We start from the raw sequence: 14,159 nt of genomic DNA on the forward strand, positions 1-14,159 counted from the left end.
AAAAGACTACAAGAAGACAGCTCCTTGGAAGACAGGACCAACTTCACACCCGATCAGATCTGCACACTGTTAGACCTCTGCCTCACCACAACATACTTCAAATACAACGAAGGCTTCTACAGACAAAAACATGGCTGTGCCATGGGCTCCCCCGTGTCACCTATTGTAGCCAACCTTTACATGGAGGAAGTGGAAAGGAAGGCTCTTGGCTCTTTTAAAGGAAGAGTACCCAGCCATTGGTACAGATATGTAGACGACACCTGGGTCAAAATCAAGACACAAGAAGTGGACTCCTTCACTGCGCACATTAACGCTGTGGATAAAAACATCAAGTTCACCAGGGAAGACACAAAGGATAACTGTTTGCCTTTCCTGGACTGCGCTGTGCACATTGAAGAGAATGGCAACCTCAACATCGAAGTTTACCGGAAGCCCACACACACGGACCAGTACCTCCTCTTTGACTCCCATCACCCTCTGGAACACAAACTTGGAGTAATCAGGACCCTACACCACCGGGCAGAACATGTTCCCTCTAAGCCTGAAGGGAAAAAGAAGGAACACACACACGTAAAGGAAGCGCTCAAAACATGCGGTTATCCTAATTGGGCGTTCATGAAGTCAGCAAAGAGGCACAGAAAAGAAGATCAGACACCAGCGAGGGAGGATAAGAAAGACAGACGCAACAACGTTGTCATCCCCTATGTAGCCGGTGTATCAGAGAAACTCAGGAGAGTTTTCTCCAAGCACGACATCCCAGTGTACTTCAGACCCAGCAACACACTCAGACACAAACTGGTTCACCCGAAAGACAAAACTCCAAAACACAGACTTAACAACGTGGTGTATGCTGTACAGTGCAGCGAGGAATGCCCAGACCTCTACATTGGAGAGACCAAACAGCGACTTCACAAGCGCATGGCACAACATAGAAGAGCCACCTCCACAGGACAAGACTCAGCAGTCCATCTGCATCTTAAGGATAAAGGTCACTCTTTCGAGGATGCCAATGTTCACCTTTTGGACAGAGAGGACAGATGGTTTGAAAGAGGAGTGAAAGAGGCCATCTATGTCCACTGTGAGCGACCATCTTTGAACAGAGGCGGTGGTTTACGACACCAACTGTCTGCCATCTATAATCCAGTTTTGAGTTCCCTCCCCAGACGCCTTAACGCCCACTCACATTCTGGGCCATCTGACCTCAGGAATTCACATGATAGGGTGGGGCCAGGTTTAACAATGAGCTCACCCGAAACCCTGGCTGATTAGGTCCCACACCCGCATTCACACCTTGGCTCATGTGATTAGAGGATCACCAGGGGGTCCTTTGTCCCTCTTTGGGGGGACACTCCCACTGGGTTTAAATCTGGGACTCTCGGCCATTTGACCTTAGAACTGAAGAAGCTTCTCGGATGAGAGGTGAAACGTCTTCAAGCAACTTAAAGAAGTCCAGACGCTTTTCTTTCCAAGCTCCGTCTTACATACAGCTGATCGCTCACACCACACGAATGATTACTAGAGCCATATTTTATATGAATGAACTGAATTTGTATAATACTCAGAGACTGACGCTGTGGACAGAATAAATCTGATTCTGCAGGTGGAGTGATGCAGACAGATAACCGTCTGTCACAGCTGAGCTCAAACTGTGACTCTGAAGATCCTGATGGACGACAACTGCAGGCGAAGATGTTGATTTATGCTTTTTATCCACACCCAGCTCTGGAAGGTTCCCTAAACAGTTGAGGTTTTCTTTGTGACCCCTGCCGCCCTCCCACCTCCGGCTCCTGCTGAATTTTGGGTAATTTTGTGGCCGGTGACAGCGTGTGATGGGCGCCCTTAAACTGTCGTATCTGTGTGGGGAGGAAGTCAGTGGCAGTGAGATAAGATAAGACTTCCTCTCTTTGTAAACCTTTTATCCCTCGCTTCCACATCGGGGTCCACAGAGGAGCCCCGGGGGACTCGAGTCCACGCTGCGATGGATGCAGAGCGCCTCAAGCACCTTTCAGATCGGAGGGAAAGGCACCAGTGAGCTCTGAGGAACCGTCTGAGCTTCACATCCAAATATGGTGGAAAAATCACATTTGGTTCAAACATCAGCTCAGACGACAGCTTCACTCCTTCATGTCCCAAATAAGAGCATTACTGACGCGTCCAGATCGAGAAAGTCGTAAAACGGTTTGTCGTTGTGTCGGCTGTCATGCTGGCGTCAGCGCTCAGGGAGCTAACCCTCACAGCGACTTCACCGTTCATGGCTGAGAGCATGATTCAAATCACGAAATGACGAAATCCTCGGGTCTTTAAACTCATCACATTAGCCGGTGCAAATATTTAACCTCTGCTAACCTGCCCCACAGGATGAGGAGGATTTAACTCCAGATCCTTCTTTATGTATCTGGTGATGTTTTGAGCACACCTGGTGAAGAGCAGTGCTCGAAACCGGAGTTTTTCTTTCCCACTGTCGCCGAGTGTTTGATAGTTTCTCTGTATTATTGAAGCGTCTTTAACATACCCTATAAAACAAATTTAGGTGGCTGTTGATGTGACCGACTCTCAAATTATATTTTTATCCTTTTGGATAAAAGGAGGCCAAACATCCTCAAGAACCTAAAAGAACTCGTCTGATTATTTTAAACTCAGGTGTAAAAACCTGAACTTTGAATCCTGGCAGAGCAGTTTTCATTCATTCTGCAGCTCGAGCTCTTGTTGTTGTTGCTGACGTGATGGGAGTCGCGTCCTTGGTCTTATCTTAAATATGCTTCACTTGCAGCCCTGTGATTGTGGAAACGTGGAAAGTGGACCTTTGAGACTGTTTCCGTCCTCCTGCTTTCACTTTAAAGCCCAAACACGCACTCGTGCTTTTATTGATGCATCAGTCAGGATTTATTGGGGAAATTGAGGAGATTTAACAGGTAAATTTATTCAGTGTGTTCTGGTTTAAAGCGATCAGGAAAAACATCTGCACGTCTGTGCTTCGACTCGGTTCAGCTTCTTTGAAACAATAATTCTGGCGGTGAGAGGGCGGGGCTGAAACCTCTGATAACGGCCCGTTTCGTGTCTGTTTTTTTGCGCTTGACCTGATCCCGCCACCTTGAAGCCTTCGCGGCCAAATGGACCGTCCAAATTGCCCTGGTCATCTCACCATCAAAGCCAGAATTACACCAACAACAAACAACAGCTCCCCGCTCCCGGTTTTATCTGGCCGGGTCACGGACGAAGCAGCCGGCCTGTTTCTCCTTCATCCTGGGAGGCCCTTTGATTCGTTATTAAGATTACGCTAACGTTATATTTGAACATCAGAGGAGCAGTTAGGACCTGCAGGAGTCCCGACTAAAGGCTGGAAACCCACTGATCCACTGCGCTGGGCCGTATCGCAGCCCGGCTTCGGAAAATCAAAGGAAAACGTGATTCAGAACATGTGGATCTGTGTCTGTCTGTAGTGGAAAGACGAGGGAGAAACACAGCGGCTAAATGGAAACTGCTAATGGCACTACGAGGCTTTTGATGATAAGTCAATGAGAAGCTGATGTAATGTTTTTACCCCAAAAGCCTCGAGGACACCGAGAAGAGTGAACTCCAGAAGTGGGAGTTTGATGGAAAAGCAGGAAACAGAAGGATTATTACAGCGCGTTCACATCAGCCGCAACATCTGCTCATATAGGAGACTTTGAAAGGAAAAACACACGGAAAACAGATAAAAATACAAAATAATACACTTCAACATTACAGAGGCGGCTTAAAGAGGACCGAGTGTTCTCGAGGGTCGACATCAGAGGACGAGGACAGAGCCGCCGTTCAGGTTCCCGTAAACCCCGTCGGACAGGAAGTGGTTGCACTTCAGCCAGAGTGCAGCAGGGGGCGTTTACGTGGAGAGTCGTCAGTGACTCGAAGTGAACGAGCCGAAAATGATCTCCACCTGCTTCTTCATTTAAAACTACAGCAGGTGCATGGCTTCATCACTGCAGAGCCTTTACTTTCCACCTTAAAGCCCCTGCAGGCCGGTTGTGAACAGCTGTTAAATAAATAAAGCTAAATTGAATCCACACATTTTGTTTTAGTTTTCATGAATCATGTCAAAGCATCGGCGTCCTTTAGTGATTTTCCCCTCAAACACTGATTGGTCAGTGACGGGTTCGGGACAGGACGTCGTCCCTCCATGGCGCCTGTTTCACACCATAATAACGTTTCCACCAAACGTCGGTAACAGCAGGCGCTGCGATGAAACTGACACTTTTTCTCTAATTTCACTGAAACATTTTGCTCCACTGTCAGAAACATGGAGCCGGGGTGAAACTGAATGAAGGCCTGATGTTGGTACGTCTGCTCAGCTCGCAGTCTGAGCTGCTGGACCGTCCTGCCTGCAGAGCGGCAGCGGCGATCCTGTGGCTTGGACCGACGCTCCTGAATGCTCCGGGAGCTCCAGCTGGAAAACTCCCTCCCAGCGGTGGTGTGAGATTCCAGCTGGTTCACATCCTCCCACACGGCGTCCTGTGACCGCAGCCGCCCGGCGTGCAGCTCAGGAGCTCGGCCGATTCCTCCAACACCTACCTACGGGCTGACCTCTGAGAGACCACAAACACCGTCCACAGTAACGCTCGGAGGCTTTAACCTTCTACTGTTCTACAGTTTCATTTAATACTCTGAGCTCAGAAACGTGAAACTTTGTTCATGCTTCCTCGCGCTGTGCCAGACTCTGTCATCCTTTGTTCTGACCTGTGATTCAGATTTTGCAGAGACAATAAATCCCTTCTAATCAGAGCTAAACCTGGTCCACACCAAGACATGAATCAGATGTGAAGCCTGAACTAAATCTAATTTAAAGCCAGAATTAAATACGGTTGAAAGTTGACATTAAACCTAAATTAAAGCCTCCTTTAAGACACTTAAATCCAATTTAAGGTTGTATGAAGATTTAAAACCAGTTTTAAATGTGGTTTAGAGCCTGGATTAAACTTTTACTTAAAGCTCGGGTTAGACCTGATTTAAAGTTAAGCTTTAATTCAGATTGAACGCTGACATTAAGCTGTTATCATGTCTAAATTATTCCCAACTGAAAAACTTAATGACACTTACATTAAGCCCGATGGCAGCCAGTGTAAAACCTGATTTAGAGTCAACATTAAACCAGACCTAATCCAGACTGAAGCTGCGTTAAACCCGAGCTTTCTGAAGCAAAACTGTGACTGAACACACCACCTAAGGAATAAAGAGTGTTGTTTACCCAGAATGCCACAGGCACAGCGCACAAACCTCACAAACAGCAGGTGGCAGGTTGAAGTGCACGACATCAACATGAGACAAAGTTTATTTCAGCTGGTAAAATACATCCATTCCTGTGAGGTTGCAAAATGTCAAAATGCATGAACACTTTTTGTAAAGCAGTCCATAAAAAACACGTCATCAACATCTGCTGCAAATAAATAAAGTGGCATTAAAGTGAACGCAAAAGGCATTTTTAGATAAATGGAGGTGATCCAAAAATATACAGACAGAAGGTCGACTCTGCGTTTCTGAGTCCGCACATCACGACAAAATACCAGACGTGATAAAAACAGCAGAAAGAAAACATGAAGACAGAGTGAAATAAATAAAAACAAACAAAGTTTAGGTGTTCAGCCTTTCAGAATAAAAGCCTTTGTGAGACAAACAGGAGCCTCAAAATCAATAAACTCAACTTACTGTGGAGCGAGTCACCCGGCTGCTGCTTTCATTGCTTTAATAACAAATGAAGTGAAACTGTCTCCTTCCTGCTGTTTATTACAACTTTTATTTCCATAGCTGTAGCCAACACCTTTGTAGTCATCAGCCAAGTTTCCATCCAGCTTTCATGTTTTCAATTCAAGCATTAAATTCAAATAAAAAAAATGTTGACGGAAAATTTTTATGGTGTTCCCCGTTCGCTGTGTTTTTGAGTTTGACGTGGCATGGATGGAAATGACATTTCTAATGTAACATTAGCTGGCGTCATCTTGTACTCGTACACAAGGAAACTAAAACTAGAATAGCTGTTTAACGTGAACGTTGACAGCTAAACACAAACATGACTTTTTGTAGAGCTATCGAAATTCACAGTACAACACGCGGTGGGTTGAATTTTCGGGTCAAATACTCATCGGATGACTACGATCAGTTTTTATTAATTTTGCTAGTATATAATCAGAAGATGTGATGGCCACAGGTACAAAAACAAAATTTAAATTGTTATAAACTGGTTTAGCTTAAGGTCCTGTCCACATGTATGCAGGTATTTAGTTAATGGACTTTTTCTGAGCCTTTTGGTCTATAAGTAAACAATTATTGTTTAGTCTTTTGAGCTGCCAGCATTTTTATCCAGTGAGGCTTATATCGCCACCTGCTGGCATGCTCTTGATATTTTTCAAAAAGAAATCCTTACTTTAAAAAAATACCCGTGTACATGAGGACGTAGCCTAATGCTGACAGTCAGATGTTCGATACCAAAATCATGTCTCGTGTAAAGCTTCAGACCTGTTGGCAGGCTTTTTGTTTATCAGATCCAGGAAACCTTTGTTAGTACTGACAGAAAATGCTGTAAATGTTTAAACTCCACTGAATAGCCGGTGTGACGTTACAGCTAGCTGGCTAACCGCCCTGCCTTTAATCCCTCTACGTTACCACATCTTTTAATTTAATGCTTTTGCTTCAACTCAATCATCTTAGACTTTATAATTTCTCAGCTGACAATTTTGCTAGCTGGCTAATTAGGATTCACAGTTTTCGCCCACAATAACATTAGCAAGTGGTCCTAGTTAGTTTAGCTAGCTAGCTGTACCTTAAGTAACTAAATTGAATGAGTTAAAATAGTGGATAGATCGTAAAATTATCTGATATTCCTGTTTGGTTAACCTATGTTCGTTACATAAAACTGGTGTTTCCTCTGGCTAATGCTAGCTAGTGCTCTAACATGAGCGTTCGTTTTGTAGTCATGTGGAGCCAAAAGATAAACATGATGTTCTTTGGATTTTTTAGGGAACTTTAGCCTATGAAATGACAGGTTACTGAGGTTTAACCATGTGACTTGTTCACCATTATAGACACATGACAATCATGGAGTCAGCGTAGAAAATTATAAGACTTGAGACCAGTCTGAAACCATCTGCCATCCACCGGTTGTTTCCTGATCATTTCCAGACCAGTTGCGAGGGGTAAATGATTACTAAAGTGTCAGCCACACAGGTCTACGGCCCGATCAGTGGTAACTAACCCTTGCTAAGGTAAATGTGCATTCTTTGGTTCCTAACATGTTGCTGCGGTCTTAGTCTGAATGGAAGAAACAGACCTGTCTACAGACACCGTCCAAAGTATGACACAAACCTTCTCCATCATTTCTGGTTCACATCGCACTTTTTTAAAGTTTTACTACAGCCGGGCTAACAGTTAGCAAACATGAAAAACTACAGACAATCTGTGAGCAACAAGTGATCGCTAAGACGTTTTTGGTGTTCCACCGTCTTGGCAACCCATTTCAACCAAAGACCTCAGGAACCAAGGCCAATCAGTTCGGGAATACACATTTCCATAGTAACCATGGTGGTTGCATCTCGTCCACAGCAGACGACTCTTCAGCAACGTGTTCATGACATCACGCGAGAAACCTCAATAATCCTGATTTTTAAATGACTTCAGCTTCCATTCAGATATTGGCGATAACCTTTAGCACGGACATGATTTTGGTAACGATCTTCTCTGTAACTCTCAGTATGAAAACTAATAAATGATTTAACTACACCATGAGCTGTGCTAACGAGACAGCTGCAGCAGAAATGTGTTGGTACATTTAGTGCACGTCTGGTTGTAAAGCTGAAATCTTCAGACATCACTAAAGATCATCTGAAGAAAGAATCAAACCTGTAAACTGACGCTTTATCGTCAACCCTTTGTAGGACATTAAACTGACCTTTGTACAGTCACTGTGGTAGAAGCTGCCAGAGTTAATGCCCAATTTAATCAAATATTTAATTAGCTTTAATTCCATAATCGCTATGTGCAAACGTTAAAAATGCACTTTTAAAATACTGTGCATACGTTAAGAATCTGTGCATGTTCAAACCGCTCTCCACTCTACATCACTTCTCTATAACACAGATGGAGCTGCTGCAAGTTTTAAGTAAAAAAAGAAAAAAACAGAAGAGAAAACACCGCCATCGTGGAAGAAGCTGAACAAGAAGTCAACAAAGACAGCACAAACACCGTCAGGTCTGACCGCACGGCGAAGGCGAAGGCTAAACCGAAACCCACAGACTCCCTGACATCGTCATGCCGAACAAGAAAGGAAGCACAAAATCGACGTAAAGCTTCAGTCAAAGACTAAAACAAACAAAAACAACACTACAGACTACTTCATGCCAACAAAATACAGCTCCGACTAGTCATCCACATTCCAGGTAAAATAGTTGGTCTTTAAACCTGAAAATATAAAAATACTTCATGTTTTAAGGTTTTAGTGGTCTTTGTTTAGTGACTGAGGCAGTTTCCGTGCTCAACACTCAGGGATTAATATATTTATATATATTTTCTTCTTTTTAACACCAGGACAGCACACAGGAGCAGCTCAGAACAACAGTGATTGAAAGACGGGATTGGATCGTCACAGGCGGCCACGAACAAACAGGCTGAACCGTACATTCAAGTCGAGGGTGGGGATCCATGCTCTGAGGGCGGGGTCGAAAAAATAACTCTAAACTGGGGTTTTTTTTCTTAAGAGCAACAATCAATCAAACCACCTTTTTTCTTTTCTTTTTGTTGGTCGACATGCAGAGTCGTGTGCAAAGTTCCTGGTCGGAGAAGCAGTGCTTGGTTTGTCGTTGCATTGATTTTTTTTCCTGGGTAACAGTCGATGCCATGGGTTCTGAGGCTTGGCAGAGTTGAACCAGCAACTTTAGTTGAGTTTACAATCTGCGGAGGTCGGAGGACAGCTCGTCAGCAACACACCCGGCCAATCACCACTGTGGTAAAAAAAGGAAGGGCAGGGAATAGTTAGGTGAGATACTGTGAATAATGATGGATCTGAAACCTGCATTCTTTCTAATGTCCAGCAGGGGGCGACTCCTCGGGTCGACAGTATAAACAAATAGTTTCACACAATTGTCGACTGTTCCAGTATTGACTGTTTATACTAGAGATGGCACGATACCACTTTTTTATGTCCGATACCGATACCGATATCATAAATTTGGATATCTGCCGATACCGATATTAATCCGATATAGTGTTTTTTAATCAATAAAACTGTTTTTTTTAATATCTTGCTGCATTTTGTATAAGTTCATACTCAAATTTAAATAAACAACAACACTAAAGCTATTCTGTTATACCTGTATGTAAAAAAATACACTGCACCCAAAATATTTCATAGTTCAGCAACACTGATCAATCTAATAAACTTAAACCTACTCCATCCTTCCTATTCTGGTATTTTAAAGAGTACTTAGCAGAAATATTAAGCAACCTAACTAATAGGGTTGCAAACTCCCAGCAAAAAAAAAAAGGGAACCACCCTCCACCTCATGATGCTTAATCGACATAATCAACTTTAATTTGATGCAGTGTGAAAAAAAATGCACAGAAATAAATTATTTTTCAAGAATTATTAAATAGATTCAACATCTTTCTACTACAGAATTGCAGAATTCACAGATGGTATCTTCCCAAAGGAAAAAGTACTATAGCTTACTAGGGTATATTAGACTTAACAGTTACTATATACAGTAATGGACTTCTATACATTTTACATCAGATTAAAACTTTGGGTGTAAGATTCAGATAATTATTTATTAAAAGCTAGACATTTTAAATGAGAATAAGAAAGAAAAGTATGTCTTTGTGCCCCCTTTTCCCTGTTCATGCCCTATCGGCCCCCCTGGCTAAACTTTGCTAGATCCGCCCCTGCACAGTTACCAGCCGTCAGCTGCGTAGAAAAGGATCCTGGTGTAGAAAGTAATATTAAATAAATTCTAACAACAGCTTATCAAGCTTAAACGTGCTGCTGTTGTTCAGCCGCTGGTTTCCTCTTTCTGGTGCAAAGTGGGCCAAAAACAAACAAGAGACTCGCGACAGAAAAGCCGATCAGCTGATCATTAAGGAGTTTCATGAAGTAGCGGCAGGAGAGGGAGAGAGAGAGAAGAGGCAGACGCTCTATATATCGGTGGTTAAGCTTAACGCAGGTACGCTTTACAAACATTCAGAGATGAACTTACACACTTGCTTTACTTCTCTCTGGGATAACTTCCTCGGAGATGAATTGCTGGATTGCTAGCGAGGCTACAAATACACACAGCCGCTCTATCACGTGATGCACACTGCTCCGACGTGCTACGGTTATGAGCCGAGTTACGCCGTGTCGCAAGTTTTGTGAGGTGCTTTTTTTGATATTTAATGGATCGATTACATTTTTTATTTCTCGCCGATATCCGATCCAGTGATTTACGTCAGTATCGGACCGATACCGATACCTAATATCGGATCGGTCCATCTCTAGTTTATACTGATCGTGACCAAAGTTTCTAATAATGAGCTCAGTGCAGTAATCTAAACACTGCAGTTACATGGCCCCGCCCACCGACTGTTTAGACCTTCTGTTTGTGAGGGAAAACCAATCAGAAGAGTGTTTGCTTAAAAGGGGAGGAGCTAAAACAGTGGGTGGGCCACGAAGGACACACCCGACCCATCCTTCAAATTCGGGGAAAAGGAGGACGCATTTGTCGGCTGCATTCGGAGGAGTCTACAAATTTGGACTGCCTTCGGCGCGTCGCTGTGACGTAATCGGTCTACAAATGCAACCTCAGGAGTATGCAGCCCATGAATTTGGACACGACCTATGAGTCATGAAAATCTGCTTAAGTAGAGAACAGGAAGTGACATCATGCCTTGTTGGTTCTGGTAGTACCTACATATGTCTGAAGAACTTCTTCCTTAAAGCGTGCTGCTGAGGATCTCCGACACCTGGGCGTTGGTTTGGTCATCCGAGTCCACCTCCTGGGCGGTGGCTCCCTCTGGCTCCTCCCCCTCCACGACCACCGACACACCTGCGGCCCTCACCTTCTCCATCACCACTGCCCCCTGCTCCTCCTCCTCCCACCCCCTCCTCTCGTGGCCCGGTGACAGCTCTTTGCAGGGCTCAACGAATATCCTGCGAACGTGCGGTCGCGGCTCCCGGTGTCGGATTTTGCGGCTCTCCAGGACACAGGAGGTGTGGCTGACAAAGGTGGTGCCATGCGGGGAGGGCAGGTCTCCCGGCAGGGGCAGGTCGGGGTCGAGCTGCTTGGTGTAGATTCCCTCTGACAACGATCCGGTGTGACTCTCCCCGCTGTGGCCCCTGAGCCAGCGCTGGGGCCCACTGAAGTACTGCCCGCGGTGGCTCCTGGACAGGATCTTGCGTTTGGCGGGTGGGTTGGCGAGGGTCCGGAGGGGGGTGGGGCCCTCGTGGTGGCTCTTTGAGAGCGAGAGGCCCTCCAGAGTCCGGGTGGTGTCAGACAGAGCCGGGGACAGGGGCAGGGACAGGGTAAGATCTTTGGAGAACCTGGGGGAGAGGGGGAGGGAGGGGGAGGTGGGCAGGGTTCGAGAGCGAGAGGGCGAGCGAGGGAGGAGAGGTGAGGAGAGGGAAGCATCCTTAGGATCCTTCACCACGGGGGAGAGGGGGAGATCTTTAGCTGGGCACACGCTATACCTGAGTGGAAACCATGAGGAAAGTAATCAGATTACCCAAACAACATGGAGGACCTGCTGGAGGATTGATACTGATGCTCAACAACTCAAAGAACCTAAAATCTAAAGAAACTGAAACGATTCACTTCAGATGAAAACAAAAAACGAGAAAAGTAAAAGTCATGTGACTCTGAGGGTGATAACCAGGTGTGCAGGGCGCATCCTAGTCAGGTGCTGAAGCACCCCAGTGCAGGCCGAAGGTAACAACGCTGTACTGTGGACTGACTCTGATCTACAGTCTGAAGTGAACAGTGCACACACGTGAAGATGTGCAAGGTTAAAGAAAGCGCACTAATCACCGGAGCTCGTTGATTTGGAGCACGTCCGGGGCGCTGCCGCCCAGCGAGTGCAGGGCCTGCTGGGACAGATCCTGGCTGGGAGAATAGAGCAGATCCAGGTCACGGGGGCTCAGGGCATCGCTGGAGTCATAGTCGCTGTCTGTGGGCAGGAACACCTCCGAGGATGCATCTTCATCTGAGCCCAGCAGCGACTCTAGATGACAGAGGAGCGTTTAACATTAGCTTTGAGTGTTTCTTGTTTTCCCGAAGTTTAATTTGTTGAGCGATGCCTCACCGCTGATGGCTTTCCTCCGGCGGAGCTCTGGGGAAGGAGACGGTGTGGGCAGGTAGTCCATGTTTGAGGAAGTGGAGTCAGTCTTCTGTTGACCGGAGTCACTCTCAGGAACGCTGGCATCCACCAAGCAGGTGATGGGCACGCCGCCTCGAGGCTGCTTGTAGCGTGCATATTGTAGGGCGTCCGTAATCCAGCGAAGGTCCCGCCGCATCTCGTCCAGTTGCTACAGAGACGCAGAAAAAACAAGTTTAGCCCTCAAAAACAGCTGGATGGGGGCTGCATGGAGCACAGCAGCAGTTACAGCTTTACTCAAATACCAGAGAGCTTTTCTGATGATCTACTCATCTTTAAATGGCATCAGGCGATAACCACTGTGATAACTGAAGCCGTCGACTGATTATCAATAGTTTGGTTCTGCTGTGAGAGATTTTAGTGGGTTTCTTTCTGTCATAACAACATTACTGATGCTGAAAAGTAAATTCATGTATTTAACGGGACTTTTGAGTTCAGCCGTGGAAGTGGAACTTTATGAACAGGAGTCGGGGCTCAGTCACAGGCTCCTCCTCTAACACTATCAAACAAACATGAGTGACAGTTTTTCTGTGGCGTGCACGCTCTGTGCACAAAGGTAAAGTCAGCATGTGCCTCGGGTGGAACAAAAGGAGGCAAATGTTTGCAGTTCAAACATTTTTGACATTGAGTCTCAAAAAGCAATCAGCTGATGTCACACTCAGCTTTAGTCTAATCGGCTGTACTCTTCATCCTATTGGTCCTGCAGAGTAGCTCCGCCTGCTTATTGATCCCACTGATCTGACCACCACCCGCCTCTACGGTGACGCTTCCACAGCACAACGTTTTACCCACTGGCTCTGGAGTCATGCATCCACACTGTCAGCTGACTGCATCCCATCCCACCACGAGCACCTCAGCGTTCCTGTGTAACACTCCTAACAACAACATTCAGGTCTCAGGTGTTATAGGAAAAACTGTACCGTGTTTCCTGCACGTTGTTTAGGATGCAACATATGATGAAGACATGGAGAACAATTATATTTGTATACAAACTGCCCGTGGCCTGGTGGCGGATCCACGTCCACTCGGTAAAGTCTAATTTGGCTGGAAGGTTAAAAACACTTTATACAAATAATTTGCAGTTCAGCCCAGAAACAGAAAAGCTGTTTGAATCCATCAGCTTGTAATTAGTTTGTGCTGTTCCAGTGGAAAAGACGTAGAAACGACCACTTTAAAGAGAAAATGGCCTCATCAGACTTTCCTCTGTGGGCTCTGAGCTCTCAGTGGGATCATCACAGCTTATTATGAATATTTGTCTGAAAAAGTCCAAAACAAAGAAACCACAGAAACAAACAAAGATTATTATACAGTGTCATCCCGTTTGGCTGAAGTGACATATTACTGTGGATTTCTCTGTTTCGTATTGAGCACATTAGTGAGTTTATCCCAGCACGGCTCTTATATAAACGTCTTATACATAAGTGACAGGATTTCTTCATAAATGGTTAAACTGCTGATGTGATCTGATCACACAAATCCTCTGGAAACAGTGAAAAACGTGTTTTCTTTGGACGGCAGTAAAGTGTGATTAGCAGCAATTAGCCTGCTGTCTGAGAGGTTGAGGCTCGCCGCGGTCCTCACAGAGTCAGCCAACCGCCGACACACACGGCGGGGAGACGGACAGCGGCGATGACTCGACTGGAAAGAATGTGGCGAGTCTGCTGCGAGGAAAACACGAAGGAGATTCCTGCTCGTCCCACAGAGCGCGGCGGCACGTCTCTGCCGAGCGTTTACAAAGAGCTGCTGCTGAGCCCGGATCGATGTGAGCCATTACATCAGCCCCACGCCGCGTC

General features: G+C 45.6%; 1 protein-coding gene across 1 annotated transcript in view; it reads right to left on the bottom strand.

Moving 5' to 3' along the window:
* Positions 1-11,082: 11,082 nt before the first annotated feature.
* Positions 11,083-14,159, bottom strand: part of ankfn1a (ankyrin repeat and fibronectin type III domain containing 1a) — a gene marked incomplete at its 3' end in the record, with an annotated part of 66,314 nt that continues 63,237 nt past the window's right edge. The window contains exons 19-21 of the mRNA XM_063482265.1: positions 12,295-12,517; positions 12,021-12,213; positions 11,083-11,683 (exon numbers count right to left, since the gene is read on the bottom strand). Of these exons, the coding sequence (XP_063338335.1) occupies positions 11,083-11,683; positions 12,021-12,213; positions 12,295-12,517 (1,017 nt within the window). The remainder of the gene's footprint in view (positions 11,684-12,020; positions 12,214-12,294; positions 12,518-14,159) is intronic.

This window comes from Pelmatolapia mariae, linkage group LG8, assembly GCF_036321145.2.
Source record: "Pelmatolapia mariae isolate MD_Pm_ZW linkage group LG8, Pm_UMD_F_2, whole genome shotgun sequence".
Taxonomy (NCBI): domain Eukaryota; kingdom Metazoa; phylum Chordata; class Actinopteri; order Cichliformes; family Cichlidae; genus Pelmatolapia; species Pelmatolapia mariae.